The 16,006-nt window shown below is 42.5% G+C and overlaps 1 protein-coding gene across 3 annotated transcripts in view; it reads left to right on the top strand.

Annotated features, from left to right (window-relative positions):
* The first annotated feature begins 949 nt into the window (after positions 1-949).
* LOC124110536 (telomere-associated protein RIF1-like) overlaps positions 950-16,006 on the top strand; it is a 52,889-nt gene continuing 37,832 nt past the window's right edge. For all 3 annotated transcript variants that reach the window (XR_007218200.1, XM_048383046.1, XM_048383045.1), the window contains exons 1-11: positions 950-1,066; positions 3,000-3,128; positions 4,196-4,360; positions 6,856-6,997; positions 8,546-8,640; positions 10,282-10,468; positions 11,377-11,466; positions 11,788-11,923; positions 13,044-13,195; positions 14,398-14,482; positions 15,689-15,865. Coding sequence is in view for 2 of the 3 variants with exons in the window: in XM_048383046.1 (XP_048239003.1) it covers positions 3,013-3,128; positions 4,196-4,360; positions 6,856-6,997; positions 8,546-8,640; positions 10,282-10,468; positions 11,377-11,466; positions 11,788-11,923; positions 13,044-13,195; positions 14,398-14,482; positions 15,689-15,865 (1,345 nt within the window). In the remaining variant the exon portion in view is untranslated. The remainder of the gene's footprint in view (positions 1,067-2,999; positions 3,129-4,195; positions 4,361-6,855; positions 6,998-8,545; positions 8,641-10,281; positions 10,469-11,376; positions 11,467-11,787; positions 11,924-13,043; positions 13,196-14,397; positions 14,483-15,688; positions 15,866-16,006) is intronic.

The following is a 16,006-nucleotide window of genomic DNA, read 5'->3' as shown; positions in this document are numbered from 1 at the left end:
GTCTTACAGACCCTGATACAAATATATATCAAAAATAGCCCATGCAAGTCTATAATGTTTGGCATGTCTAGATCACTGCAGTATCTGAAAATGAAGAGAGTCACTGGGATCCTTTTTATTATATTTTTATTAAGATAACTGAACAACTGTTTTTTTATGTACGATATGTTCATTTCAGAGACTAAATGTTAGTCTATATAAATCGCTGCTACTCTTTTTCAAAAGGGGTCGGGGGAGGGTGGGGTCGAACCTCCTGACCATCCTACCACCCCCTTCCGATCCGCCCCCCTCTGTAAGTGTAGGCTAGTCGTCGCTTGTAAAATGAATTAAAATGCATTTCTTTATTAACTGTATATTTTCCTTGTAAAATGGGAATAGATAACAGAAGGGTTATTCAAAACTAGAGAATATATACCAACCATGTTAAATGATATTTATACCGGTATATAAAGTATTGTTATACTTTTCATCATCAACTAAATGTTTTTTAATCATTAAATGGATCGGGTGCCCAGGCTGGACTTACATATATATAGATCTACATGTAATGTGGTTGACTGGGCGTTGTACCCGGACGGCATACGGCCTTAAATAACACGTACGTTATGAGAGAGGACAATATACAACAAATATTAGTATTTTTATTTTATGCGGCTTTAACCAGCAAACAGCAACAATTATTATTATTATTATTATTATTATTATTATTATTTATTGCATGTCAATTCAGACATACAATGAGTCACTGATTAGAGGCCCGCATAATCTTGACCTAGTCAACAGCTTATGTACTCTCACAAGGGGTGTGTACACTTATTAACGCTTACTAATCATATTAACTATCGCTACTATTTCTCGAGTTGCAGCCTGTCCGATGTAAACACGACCACGTCATTTCCATTTTTGACAGCCAATCCGCTGCTGTTTCCGGCGCGCGCATGACAATTTCCCGCGAAACCCTTTCATGGCGGAGTGTTGTACCGCGAAAGGAAAATAGCAGTAATACGTTGTCAATGGATGATGTTTGGTGAACGAAGTTATACAAACGGGTACCTAGGATACTAAGGTATATATCAACTGTCTGCATCGAGAATATTGTTGTCGAACTTTGTCTGAATGTCGAGTTGGTTGCTGACGATAGCCACCTGATGCTGAGTTTGCGAGTTCTCGTTTTGTTCCCGACATCAGTTTATACGCAACCGCGTCTGGCGTTTTCCCGATCACGATGAGCTTGTCAACATTTCAGACTGAAATGTCGAAGACTTTTCAACTTTTTCTACCAAGTAATTTAGAATGACATTGTTTATTTTTTTATATGCCCTGGCCCAAACACCCCAGACAACGTGCTCTTGAATTGTAAAGGGCTCTAAATTAATGTTTTATTTTGTAAAATGTGTTATTTATGAAATATTGCGATTATTTCTGTATGTCTTTTGTACTATTGTAGTTGTCGAGATGTAGTCACTTATTTACATGCCATCACAATAAAACAGTCTTTCACATTAGGCTACATCATTAGATGTAAAATACATATTTCAATACATAGCCCAATATTAGCCCGCTCTAAACACTGCTCTTACCCACTTATGTATGATGTAAGTCGTCATGGAGATAGAGAAACAAGGAAAATTTGCAGATATTGTCCAGTATGTTCTTTCAAAACGTACAAATATGCAACTTCAGTTATGGTGTTGAGTTATTTGCTTTAAGTGTACAGTGTCACTCATAATACATCAATTGTACCTCCAGACCCATGAAGAACCGGGGTAGAATGGGTCTTCAGCAAAAGTAAAAGGCGACTGGTTGTTGTAAGGGACGAATAACGGGATTGGGCGGTCAGGCTCCCTGACTTGGTTGATGCATGTCATCATATCCCAATAGTGTGGATCAATGCTCATGATGTCAATCACAGGATTGTCTGGTCCAGACTTGATTATTTACAAACAGCTGTCAAAAAGCTGGAATATTGCTGAGTGCAAGGTTTAAACAACAAACAAAACAAACAAACAAACCTCCAAAATGTTTAAATGTGTGAAGGGGGCAGTGGGGTAGCCTAGTGGTTAAAGCGTTCGCTCGTCACACCGAAGACCTGGGTTCAATTCCCCACATGGGTACAATGTGTGAAGCCCATTTCTGGTGTCCCCCTTCATGATATTGCTGGAATATTGCCAAAAGCAGCGTAAAACTGTACTCACTCACCTACTCCAACACTCCAAATGTTTAAATGTTTTGGATGCTTCAAATAGGTACAGCCAAGTGTCTGCCTCTGCATTTATGATTGTGGATGCTAATAATTCAGTTGTTGCATACATTAGGAGTGCTGTGATACCCTGATTTTGATTTTCGATTCCCAGATTAATGGCAGGTTTATTGACTCTTCATGATAAACTGAAATACTGTATAACAATCAGTTAAGCCCTTTACTTGCTCTTTATCATGGTTTAATACCCTGGGTGTGTAAGCCGTCATATACAGCTGGAATATTGCTGAGTGCGGCATTAAACATCAAATAAACTTTAATACCCTGTGTGATCATTGTGATTATTAATTGTGAAACTGATTATTATCTAAAGTGGTGCAAAATATATAAAAAGAATGCGGGTAAAATACGGAACGTTGTCACTATTTTATGACCCATTGTTGTAGGGGTGAAACGATCCCGCAAGGTAACAATACCATACATATCGCGATCACACAAATTGCGTAGAAACTTCATAGCTATAAATAATTCGGAGCACGTTCTACAGGAAAATCTTGCTGAAGATACATGTTCGTAGCTGCTAATTTAATAGTGAACTTTAATCGCTAATTACAACACATTTTGTAACATGTGACTGACAAAGTCCCTGGAGGTCATTGAACAAGTAGTAAGTTATATATATTAGCAAGTGTATTGACTTGTATCGATACAGATGAAAACATATTGTGTATCATATCGTCGTATGAAAACTTACGATGCACCTGCGCACCGATGTATCTTTTCACCTCTATTGTTCCAGTTAATGTCAGATTATGATGGTAGCCGCTTCCACGCCGAGCAGCATGGATCTGACAGTCCTCTTGACAACGCTCGAGTCCAAGAAAAGCAATCTGGATGATAAGATCGAAGCCTACACAACTCTCTCAACGTAGGTGCCAAGCACATGTTAAAATGACAATAAATTACTCTTCCAAACATTTTAGGGGCAGTGGGGTAGCCTAGTGGTTAAAGCGTTCACTCGTCATGCTGAAGACCCGGGTTCGATTCCCCACATGGGTACAAAGCGTGAAGCCCATTTGTGGTGTCCCCCGCCGTGATATTGCTGGAATATTGCTAAAAGCGGCGTAAAACCATACTCACTCACTCCAAACATTGTATGTTGTACGTTTTGAATTTCTATATATTCTTGACTCATGAAGATCAGGGTAGGTCTTCAGCAACCCATGCTTGTCGTAAGAGGCGAGTAACGGGATCGGGTGGTCAGGCTCGCTGACCTAGTTGATGCATGTCATTTTATCCCAATTGCGTGGATCGATGCTCATGATGTCAATGACAGGATTGTCTGGATCAGTCTGGATTATTTACAGTCCGCCGTCATATAGCTGTAATATTGCTGAGTGCGGCGTTAAACAACAAACAAACATGTTTATGTTATTATTCTTAAATACTTGTCCCAGGGAAAGTAGACTATTAAATTCTAATGGTTGTGAGTTCAAGCCCAGTGTTTGTTATTAGGAATGAAAATTGTGGTGTCATTGTCATAACCCAGATGTTAATGCCTAAAGATGCCTAAATTCTCAAACCCCGACCACATCGTACCAGAGAGCAGGTCTGTGTTTCAATTACCATCCACATCATAACAAAAGATGTTAAAAGATGGTACTTGTTGTTACCCTGCCTCGCATTTGGCATTGATGGGCTAAAACAAGGACTGTTTGGCTCAGAGTCAGTATACTGTGTCAGAGTGGGGTATTCATGTTAAACTGTGGCATGGTATCTCAGTGAGCTAGCACTATAACCTGCATTAGTGTGGACTAGTACAAGCAGCCATGTGCATGAAAATAGCTTAGTACGTGCAATAACCTAGATTGTGTATTAAACCCTGTTTTAATGAGATTTTAGTTGAAGTAATATAATACTGCAGAACGGGGTGGTCTGGTCATGCTGATTGGATTGCTAAACATGCTAAAATATGAATACACATTGATGTTCCAGACACTTGCGAGAAAATGAGTTGAGTTTTATCAGCCTTGACCTGACAAAACAGACTGACCGAGTGTTGTCAGTGCTGAAGAAGGATGTTCAGAATGAGTCCAACGCTGTCCGCCAGGGGGCGCTGCAGGTGCTCGGCTTCTGTCTCCACGATGCAGAAATAGTCAGGTATGTCTGAAAACTGATACACCCTCAAAATATGTTACAGATTTATCAACCTACCTCGGGGCATGGGTGGCCAAGTCGTCTTAAGTGCTGTGCAATTCGCTGTGCATGCCAGAAACCTATGATTGTGGGTTCAAATCCCGCTTAGCCCCGATTATGTTTCTAGGTTTGTCAGCACCATACTCGTGCTTGTGGGTTTCGTCGAAGTGGTAAACGTCTGAGACCTGCATCCCTTGGGGCTTTCCTCCCACATTAAACTGACACGCCGTGATATAACTGGAATACTGTTCCATGCGGCGTTAAACCCAACTCACTCACTCACTCACTCACTCACTCACTCACTCACTCACTCACTCACTCACTCACTCACTCACTCACTCACTCACTCACTCACTCACTCACTCACAACCAACCCTGATGTGTAACCTTCAATTCCCAACCATTCTTCTTCTTTAGTTGCTAATACCATCCTGACATTGTCTGCAGGCCTCAAAGTTTAAATTTTTACCAAGTAGCCATATGGCCATAAGTATTTTTTTCCAGGTAGCCAGTGGTAAAATCAAGAAGTCAAGCCAATATTGTAGGTAGCCAAAAGCGTTTGAAATTATCTTTCATCAAATAACTATTATAATATGTACAAGTCATAGCATTAGTCTTGAAATTGTATATTAGTGGAAACTGTACTTGATTTTTGTTATTTGTGACTCAAACAATGATGCAATTTTTGTTACTAGATTATATAGGTATATCGTTGCTTATCCAATGAGCATTGTCAACTAAAATGAAGTACTAATTACATTAAATTGATGATTAATATTTATGTATTTCGGTTCATTGTCGACTTTAAAAGGAATTATTTGCCAATACTATTATAAGCAGACATGTTTTCCAATATCAGCTGTTATTTATTTTTGTGCCTACAGATGTGTAGCAATAGAATTTAGTCGCCACAAAATATTTTCCAGGTAGCCATTTGAATTTTAGACAGAGACAGTCTGAAATTTAGGTCGCATTGGTGACCGTTTTAGTTGCAACTTTTAGGCCTGGTTTGGGTTTTATGCCATTTGCACACCTGAGTTCAGTAGGGGTGTCATTGATTGAATTTTAGATTTGATATATATTGATTCAAATATCACGATTAATTATCAAATATATTCTTCTGTATGCCTATTGACAGAAAAAATACCTGTTTGATCTAACTAAGACTTATTATGAACTATCCTAATCATGGTTATCTTAAAAAATATGTATGTGCCAGTGAATTATTAATTTAGAATCAATGTTTATAAATTTGTATCGAAAGAGTATCAGTAGTACAAATATTTTGATATTGCGAGATACATTGATGTCCCAAGGACTCGGGCTAGCATCCCTGCGTTAACTCTCCCTTGGGCCGCCTCCGTGGTCTAGTGGTAGAGCATCCGCCCGGAGAGCGGAAGGATCCCCGTCCGCGTCATACCAAAAGACGTTAAAAGATGGTACTTGTTGTTACCCTGTCTGTCGCTCGGCATTAAGGGGCTAAAACAAGGACTGTCGGCTCGGAGTCAGTATACCGTGTCTGAGTGGGGTATTCATGGTAAACTGCGGCATGGTATCTCAGTGAGCTAGCACTATAAATCGGCATCAGTCCGGACTTGTAAAAGCAGCCACACACACTCACACACATGCATGCATGTCGCTATATAAGTGCAATAATCTTGGACGAGACGTTAAACCCCATTTCACCTCACCTCACCAACTCTCCCTTGACCCAGTTTACCCCAGCACAGCCACTGCAATTCACACTGGTCTGCGACTACCAAGTAAAAATCCATTAATTTAGTGTTCCCGTTCACCGGTAATTACCAGTTTTTTTCCGGTAAAATTAGGCTTGTACCAGTAGTTCATGCTACTGCCAGTCCCTGTGGAGGCAAATAAAGTACCTTATAAATCTTGTTGAATAAAACATTGGCGATATTCATATAAGTATAATTTTCGAACAAAGATTGTCAGTTGCCATCTGTGTTCCTCTTGTCTACTTTTAGCGCAAGGAAATAACATTTCGCTTGCTTCAAGGTTAAATATATATTTGCAGCGATTAAGTCTCGAAATATTTAAAAAAAGAGTTGAAAGAATTAAGATCAGGTAATTTCATACATTTTTCATTTGTTGAAAGTTGGGACTGACAAAAATTGTGGGGGGGGTGGTGGGTGAGAGGGGGCTAGTAATTTTAAGAACCTGGGGGAACACTGTAATAGTAGTCATAGACAAGTAGCATTTGAGGGCTATAATTCTGAACCAGTTCTCGATGCTTGAATTTTGCGATAAATTGGAAGGGAATAAAACTTATGTAGGAACACGTTTGTCTTGTTAAGGCAGTACTTACTACAAACTCTGAGGAGTGAAATAAAGTTTTCACTAGTCCTCTCGAGTCATCTTCAAAAAAAGAAATTCTAAGGCATGTCTTGTTCCGTGCCTGTGTTAAACTCTCCCTTTACCCATGTGCCATTGCTTGGTAGGTTCCTGAATCCGGCCACCAGCTGCGAGCTCCTCACACTGCTGCGACAATGTGTGGAGAAGACAGAGGACAAGACGACCGCCACTCGGGCACTGTGGTGTCTCAGCAAACAGACTCTAGCTGAAGCCGTTGTCGTCAAGGAGGTGAGGCAGTCTGATTACACTGTAGCCTCTGTCTGTGTTAGAATAGGTCCCCGGCAACCTATGCTGGTCTACATCACAGGGATTCTGTGTTAGAATAGGTCCCCGGCAACCTATGCTGGTCTACATCACGGGGATTCTGTGTTAGAATAGGTCCCCTATGCTGGTCTACATCACAGGGATCCTGTGTTAGAATAGGTCCCCGGCAACCTATGCTGGTCTACATCACGGGGATTCTGGGTCAGAATAGGTCCCCGGCAACCTATGCTGGTCTACATCACGGGGATTCTGTGTTAGAATAGGTCCCTGGCAATCAATGCTGGTCTACATCACAGAGATTCTGTGTTAGAATAGGTCCCCGGCAACCTATGCTGGTCTACATCACAGGGATTCTGTGTTAGAATAGGTCCCTGGCAACCTATGCTGGTCTACATCACGGGGATTCTGTGTTAGAATAGGTCCCCTATGCTGGTCTACATCACGGGGATTCTGGGTTAGAATAGGTCCCTGGCAACCTATGCTGGTCTACATCACAGGGATTCTGTGTTAGAATGGGTCCCTGGCAACCTATGCTGGTCTACATCACGGGGATTCTGTGTTAGAATAGGTCCCCTATGCTGGTCTACATCACGGGGATTCTGTGTTAGAATAGGTCCCTGGCAACCTATTCTGGTCTACATCACGGGGATTCTGGGTTAGAATAGGTCCCTGGCAACCTATGCTGGTCTACATCACAGGGATTCTGTGTTAGAATAGGTCCCTGGCAACCTATGCTGGTCTACATCACAGGGATCCTGTGTTAGAATAGGTCCCTGGCAACCTATGCTGGTCTACATCACAGGGATTCTGTGTTAGAATAGGTCCCTGGCAACCTATGCTGGTCTACATCACAGGGATTCTGGGTTAGAATAGGTCCACGGCAACCTATGCTGGTCTACATCACAGGGATCCTGTGTTAGAATAGGTCCCCGGCAACCTATGCTGGTCTACATCACGGGGATTCTGTGTTAGAATAGGTCCCTGGCAACCTATGCTGGTCTACATCACGGGGATTCTGTGTTAGAATAGGTCCCCGGCAACCTGTGCTGGTCTACATCACGGGGATTCTGTGTTAGAATAGGTCCCCGGCAACCTATGCTGGTCTACATCATGGGGATTCTGTGTTAGAATAGGTCCCCTATGCTGGTCGTAAGAGACATGTCAATGGATTGGAAAAAGCTGATGTCAAGTTGGCTAAAAATGTAAATAAATACCGCCTGACATTTGATTTTATCGTACCAGGTCCTTTATTTAGTCTGTATTGGTGCTGACAGCCTCTGTGGTCTAGTGGTAGAGCGTTCACCCAGTGAGCGGAAGGTCAGGGGTTCAATCACAATGAAAAACTGACTAAGATGAGATGGCCATTTGATATTTTCTAAGTGGATACTTTCTAAAATCCATGATGTGATATTGGTCAGATTTGTCCTCGGACATGTCCTACTAAAACTGTAGGGTTGGTCCTCAGCAACTATTGACCTGTGATCGCCCTGAATGGCTGGATCCTCGTTTCAGCTGCCGATGTTGCTGGCCACGTGTGACCTTGCCTTCACCAAGTGGAAGAACCAGTCGACTGCCGTGGAATACGAAGCCCTCAATGTTGTCACGAGGTAAGACACTCACCAGCTGACCCGTGAAGATCCGGGGTAGAATAAGTCTTCAGCAACCCATGCTTGCCGTAAAAGGCAACTATGCTTGTCTTAAGAGGCGACTAACGGGATTGGGTGGTCAGGCTTGCTGCATGCCATCGTATCCCATTGCGTGGATCGATGTTCATGATGTCAATCACTTGATTGTCTAGTCCAGATGCGAATGTTTAAAGACCGTTGAATATAGCTGGAATATTGCTGTGTGCAGCAAACAGCAAACAAAACAAAAAAAGTTTTCAGCTGATGTAAATGTGCACTAAACAGCAGTGCAGAAGGGGCACACAGTTGCCTTGTAACAAGAATGGAAAAAGTTTTCAGTGTCATTGATGTTTGAACAAGTTTGTTCACTACCAATTGACCCCCGAAAACAACTTGTGTTTGGTTTAAATTATTGCCCCCCATTGTCACTTTTCTAAGCACCAGGGTGCCTATTATGGGGAATCCGGTACATGTCACTGTTAAACTAGAAGACATGTTGAACTTTAAACAGAATTACCATTTATTTTCCTATTTTTTAACTTATCCTGCATTACTCCTTGATGCATTTACTGCTGATTTTTTGACAATGAAGAAGCTGTGTGAGGTCCAGCAGAAGGAGACGTTGTTCCAACTAGCTTTGTGCTAATCTCTTCACACAGCGCCGATGTGACCACGGAAGAGATGACGTCACAGCTGTGTGAGGCGCTGATGTCCAGTCAGACGCTTACGCCTCCCCAGGCGCCTCTGACGCCTGCGTGATACCTGCGCTTGACCTAAGTGCATCGTTTGCCGTCTGCTCCTGCGGTTGCGCCTCTTAGCCTCTACACCATGGCGCCTTCTCAGACTCCTGTGATTGCAGCGCCCCATATTTGGTCCAGCGCAGATGCCGTTCCAGCACATGCCTCCGAAGTCCTTGTAGGCACCATTCTGAGGAAGCTTTCTGCGTGGTACTCCCTTTGAGCCTGTCGACTCAGCTTCCTTCTTTAACCTCACCAAGAAGACGTTTTTCTTCTTGGCTCTACCTATGGCAAAGGGTTAGCGGTCTACACACACTCGACATCTCCCTGGTCCAATTTGAGAGAAGGGCGCAGAAAACCGTTCACCTTGGGCCTTGGACTTAATAGCCAAGAATCTACTCCCAGGACAGCCTGGCAGGTCCTTCACTATCCCACCTCTCTCCTCGGTCATGGGTGCTGAAGATGAGGTGGAACACCTTCAGTGCCCAGGGTTTTATCCGCCGATTTATCCTCAACTTGATGCCTGGAAATAGCTATTCATCCTCATCTCCAGGCCATCCACGACAGGAGTCAGTCTTACCACATTAGACTGTGTGATGGGATATGCCACACTGCTTGGAACAACTTCTTCAGCTGGACCACACACAGCTTCGTCTTTGTGTAAAAAAATCAGCAGTAGTGCATAAAGGAGTAATGCAGGATAAGCATACAAATGTAAAAAATATTAAGATGTTACTAATATTAGTTTTATTCAACCAACCAAGCCAATTGGTTTGTATAAGATCTGAAAGTATTTTTTTAAACATGTGACCTTGCTAGCTGTTGGAAAGTGTTGTCTGGTTGTCGTCCTCGTTATTTTGACGGATATTTGGTATCTTGACGCCAGGCTTGTGGAGCAGACTCCCTCTGAGATGAAGTCCAGTTGTCTGAAGTGGGCCAAGCTGGTCGTACCTCTTGTTGCTCACCCCGCCATCAAGATCCGCGAGAGAATCCTCCCGCTGCTGGACACGTGTCTACCCTGGATGGTCGGTGTTAAGGAGCTGAGGACCGGGCTTGTCCAGGACTTCAGAACTGTAAGTCGAATCTTGCGTGAGGGGAATAGTTCCCATGAGGGCTGTAAAGATTCACTGATACCTACGATATCCTCGATACTTAGGTACACACGATACTTGAATCATCAGTTTGTGAAATCGCGATATGCTATAAATAGAACAGGAACTTATAGAGTTACCTCCCACAATGGCAGAAGTAGCACAGCGCCACCTGTAAGCATGGCAGAACACAAGGATGTGGTAGCAGATAACGTGCCGACTTACTGTTACATTCAATAAGCATCCCTTCTATAAACTCTTTGTTCTTGTGGTTCTCTTTGTTTATGTTTTTAAGATAACGATAAATAAATGTATGAAGAAAGAGGTTTCAGAGCTGTATTTCAGTGATGTCATCATATCTTACTCTTTGATGTGGTGTATCGTGATACCAGTAGTATCATCGGTCTGTATCGTGATACAAATCGTATAGCAAGACACCAGATGATACTCAGCTCTAGTTCATAACAACAAATACAATTGTCTTTAGTGTTGCCTTGATTTGGTCCTTCTCTTGCCTCCACTATGGAGGCCGAGATCTGATGATATTTATGTTGATATTTCTTAGGCTGGTGGGGCTCAGGAGTGGCCCAGTTGTCTAAGGTGCTGAACTTTGCTGTGCAGAGTTACGGCCCTTGGGCATGTCAGGATCCCGGTTATGTTTCTGTATGTTGGCACCATATCCGTGCTCATGGGTTTCACTAAAGTGGGCAAGGCCTGAGACCTGCGCCCTTCCTCCCACATTAAGCTGAATACTGGAATACTGTTCAAAGTGGCGTTAAACCAAACTCACCCACTTTACGACTGACTTCGGTTTTTCGGGTTATAACTGGAATATTGTTCAGAGCAGCATTAAACCAATCACTCACTCTTTTCATTGTTGTCCTACACAGAAACTATGTCTGGAGTTAAAGAAACTATTCCATGGCAACGAGATATACGTGCTAAAAGTGTGGAGATTTCTGGTGAAGCTTTTCGGAGAAGTAAGTAACAACATCTATGTTCTTAATGGATGCCCATTCATCAAACACTGTTTGAATTACAGCTGTTATAAATGCCATACTTACGTCATGACAGTCTGAGTTCGATATTCTCTTCCAGACTACCTGTGCGATTCTTCAGTTACCATGGTTACAGATATGCTGAATATGTTCTATTTGATTGTGATGTAATAGATACATGTTTCTATACTTGGAACCATTGTGTGCATCTTGTTCTTGATCCAACAAGGAATAAACCAGTCTTGTTTGAATTAGGTTTGGTTTTGTGATTTAATAATGTTCCAACTGTATGTCATGTTCCAGGAACTCCACCACGGGAGCTTCATCAACCACATGCTGCCGCTGGCAGAGCTGGGCTTCAAACACGCCCTGGCCGAGGTGAAAATAGAGGCCTTCAAGTCCTGGAAACACCTCATCGACAACTTTGCACTTAATCCAAGTAAGTGTCACTTGTGTCCATCGTCTTGTTCTTTACCATTGTCACCTGCTGCCCCTGAAGGGATTCTGGATAATTTATCATCCAAAACTGGCTGGAGATAGGGGGCGCTGCGATTAGTTATGCAGAGTTGCGTCCCTTGGGCACGCCAGAAACCTATGATTGTGGGTTCAAATCCCGCTTAGCCCCAATTATGTTTCTAGGTTTGTCAGCACCATACCCATGCTTGTGGGTTTCACCGAACTGGTAAACGTCTGAGACCTGCATCACTTGGGGCTTTCCTCCCACATTAAGCTGACACGCCGCGATATAACTGGTATACTGTTAAAAGCAGCGATAAACCCAACTCACTCCACATGAGATATTGTTTGGTTGGTTGTTTGTCATTTAACGCCGCACTCAGCAATATTCCAGGTTTATGACGGCGGTCTGTTCATAGTCGAGTCTTGAACAGACAATCCAGTGATTGACGCCGTGACCATCGATCCACGCAATTGGGATACGATGACATGCATCAACCAAGTCAGCGAGCCAGACCACCTGATCCCGTTAGTCGCCTTTTACGACAAGCATAGTCGCCTTTTACGACAAGCATAAGACAATTCTACCCCGGATTTTCACTGTCAAGATAATATTTGATTGACATCAAGTTGCATGACAGTGTGTTGCAGACCATTATGACGTCATCAGTTACTGCAGGGATATATGTAGGGTTACAAAATTAGGCAAACATCAAAGTTTTAAACTTTTATTGATTCATGTTGATATATTTGATATGAAAAGACACTCGGGTGAGGCTTTTCTATTGGTCCAAGCAGTCTATGCTGGTCATAAGATTCATCTTAATGTGCCAGGCTTGGAGGTCTTGGTTGCATGCCATTGTATCCCAGTTGTGTGAATAAATGTCATGATGTCAGTCACAGGTGTGTCTGGTGCAGTCTTGACTTCTTACAGACCACCGTCATATAGCTGAAATATTGCTGAGTGCAACGTTAAACAACATTGATAATAATAATATTTCTCAACTTAATAGTCTTCATGGTATAGTTCTGGTGTTTCCATGTTTACTTGATCATTGTCAGGTACTGTGGGATATGATGTTTGTTTGTTGTTGTTTTTTCAGGCATAATTAGTGACCCAAAGAGGATAAAACTCATAATGCAAGTTTTCAAAATCAATAATGCCAAAGTGGAAAGTGTTGCCATGGAGAAGCTTCAAATATGGTGGCATTTTGTCAAAGCTCTTGGTCCGAAAATATCCCAAAACTTCGACCAGGTAGGTACTTAGGTTGCGTTTTTTTTGTGGTGTTGAATAATTGAAATATTTATGAATCTGTGTCTCCTGATGAAGATGGATGTAAAGCATGAGAATATCAGCAATGTAACATTTTGAAAATATATTCTCAACGACAAAAGAAAAGGGAAAAACGTTCGTTTGGTGATATATGAAGAATTACTCATATTCAAGAGATATTGGATTGGTCCTGTTGTGTGAACCTACACTCATGAACGCATCACATGTGATGTCATAGATCCATTATTCCAGATACACCATTTGTCTCATGCAGGTTTAGTGTGTCAAGTTTGGGCATCATGTGCAGCATATCTTGAAAAGAATTAGGACACACTGTGGTCACATGACTGATTTTGTCATTTTGTCATTAACTGGTACACATTGGAAAACTCTCTCTTAACGTACATACTTCTCTATTTGTTTTTATGGTTAGCCTTGTTTTTTGGCTGTGAATATATTTGCTGTACCTGGGCCTACATAAATTTCAGCGTTTTATTAATAATGATATATATAGAAAGTAAGCTGGCAAACTTAGTTAAGCGTTCAGTCCTCAAGTTGCGACCATTTTGGTGGCCAAATGCGACTTAATTCTATGATTGGTGACCTAAATTTATCTACCACTTGGCTACCTAAAACATAACTGGTGACAATATCTGTGTAAGATATCTGATGGCTCCCAAAAACTTAAGTTTGGCTCCTAAAATATTCATTTTTTGCAAATCCTGCGGTCGACCGAAATCTGCATGACACTTTTTGAACCGGATTTCGATTTTGGTGCGCGATTTTGATTGGACTATGCATAGACTCGTTAGTCCAGCCAAAATGTAACTCCATAATACCAGCCTAGTTCGGCAAGGGTGGAAACTGGACTTCTATAGTCAGTTAACTCGCTTGCTTTGGGAAGATGACAGTGATAGGGCTCTGTCTTGTAAAGACAGCAGATAAGTCATAGAAATACAAGCAGAGAGGATAATTATGAGAATGTTTTTGTAATTGAAATAACAGCTCACTCACTCACTCACCCATCCAAACCCACCTATTCAATCACCCACTCACTCACTCACTCACCCATCCACCCACCAGCCCGCCCGCCCGCCCGCCCACTCACTCGATCACTCACTCACTCGCTCACTCACTCATCCGCCCACTCACTCACTCACTCACTCACTCTTCTGTCCCTCCAGGTGGTGGTTCCGCTGCTCCACTTCTGTATTGGGGGCAACAGGAACAGCCCTGCCAACTCCATGACGCCGACAACGCCACACATGGGTTTGTAGCCTTTGTGATGTTCTGTAGATGATTACCACAGCACTCGCTGGTCTCACCTAAGGCCCGGGTTCGATTCCCCCCATATGGGTACAATATGTGAAGCTCATATCTCCTCAGTGTTCCGGGGGCACGGGTGGCCCAGTCGTCTAAGGCGCCGCGATTCGCTGTGCAGAGTTGCGTCCCTTGGGCACGCCAGAGACCTATGATTGTGGGTTCGAATCCCGGTTCGCCCCAATTATGTTTCTAGGTTTGTCAGCACCATACCCGTGCTCGTGGGTTTCACCGAAGTGGTAAACGTCTGAGACCTGCATCACTTCGGGCTTTCCTCCCACATTAAGCTGACACGCCGTGATATAACTGGAATAATGTTAAAAGCGGCGTTAAACCCAACTCACTCACTCACTCACTCCTCAGTGTTCCCGATTACCGGTAATTTTTACCGGTGAAATAAGACGGTCCGATAATTCATGTGACTGCCAGTCAAAGTACCCTATGAACGTGATGAATCTTTGTTGTTGAACAAAACATCGATGATATTCATATAAGTATATTTTTCGAACGAAGTTAGCTTGTCTGTTACCATCAGGGTTTCCCCTTGACTATTTTTAGTGCAAAAAAATAACAATTTGCTTTGCTTTGATATTAAATATATATCTGTGGAATATTCAAAAGAAAAGAAAAAATTGTGACTGAACTTTGTGTGAATGATCTTTATATGTAACTAAGTTACTTCAGAGATGACGTCATTGCATCAAACATCTGGAATGAATTAAAAAAAAAAGAATTGTTGAAAGTTTAGACTGGTTTGTTTGTTTTGTTTGTTGTTTAACGCCGCACTCAGCAATATTCCAGCTATATGACAGCGGTCTGTAAATAATCAAGACTGTACCAGACAATCCAGTGATTGATATCATGAGCATCGAACCATGCAATTCGGACACAATGACATGCATCAACCAAGTCAGCAAGATTGACCACCCACAGTTGTCTTTTACGTCAAGAATGGGTTGCTGAAGGCCTATTCTACCCTGGATCTTCCTAGACTGACAACAATTAGGGGACTAGTGATGTTTTGTATTGCCCTTCACCAGGAATCAAAAGCCAGCAGGAACAATGCTCCTGGCATTAGTTGGCTGGAATGTTGCTGAAAGAGGCCTAAAACCCGACTCACTCACTCACTCACTCACTCCTTGTGTGATGTTTCAGGTCTGAAGAATGCTTTGTCCAGTCCTGCCACTCCCCGCCTCAATCTGACTGTCAGCAGCCCCGGCCTGTCCCGCCCCGTCTTCCCCACACTGCAACTCCGGGGCTGTGACATCCTCGCCCACGTCCTTGTGTGTCCAAGCAAGATGTCGGATCTCCCCAGGGTCAGCTTTTCACTCGGTATGTTTGTTTGTTTGTTTGTTTGTTTGTTTGTTTACTTGTTGTTTATTTGTTTGTTGTTTATTTGTTTGTTTATTTGTTGTTGTTGTTTTTTTTTGTTTATTTCTTGTTTAACGCCGCACTTAGAGATCTTACGGCTAT

The sequence above is a fragment of the Haliotis rufescens genome, unplaced genomic scaffold, assembly GCF_023055435.1.
Source record: "Haliotis rufescens isolate VD_foot unplaced genomic scaffold, xgHalRufe1.0.p SCAF_43, whole genome shotgun sequence".
NCBI lineage: Eukaryota > Metazoa > Mollusca > Gastropoda > Lepetellida > Haliotidae > Haliotis > Haliotis rufescens.
Note: the sequence above shows the minus strand (reverse complement) of the source record. Positions and strands in the feature narration are given on the sequence as shown.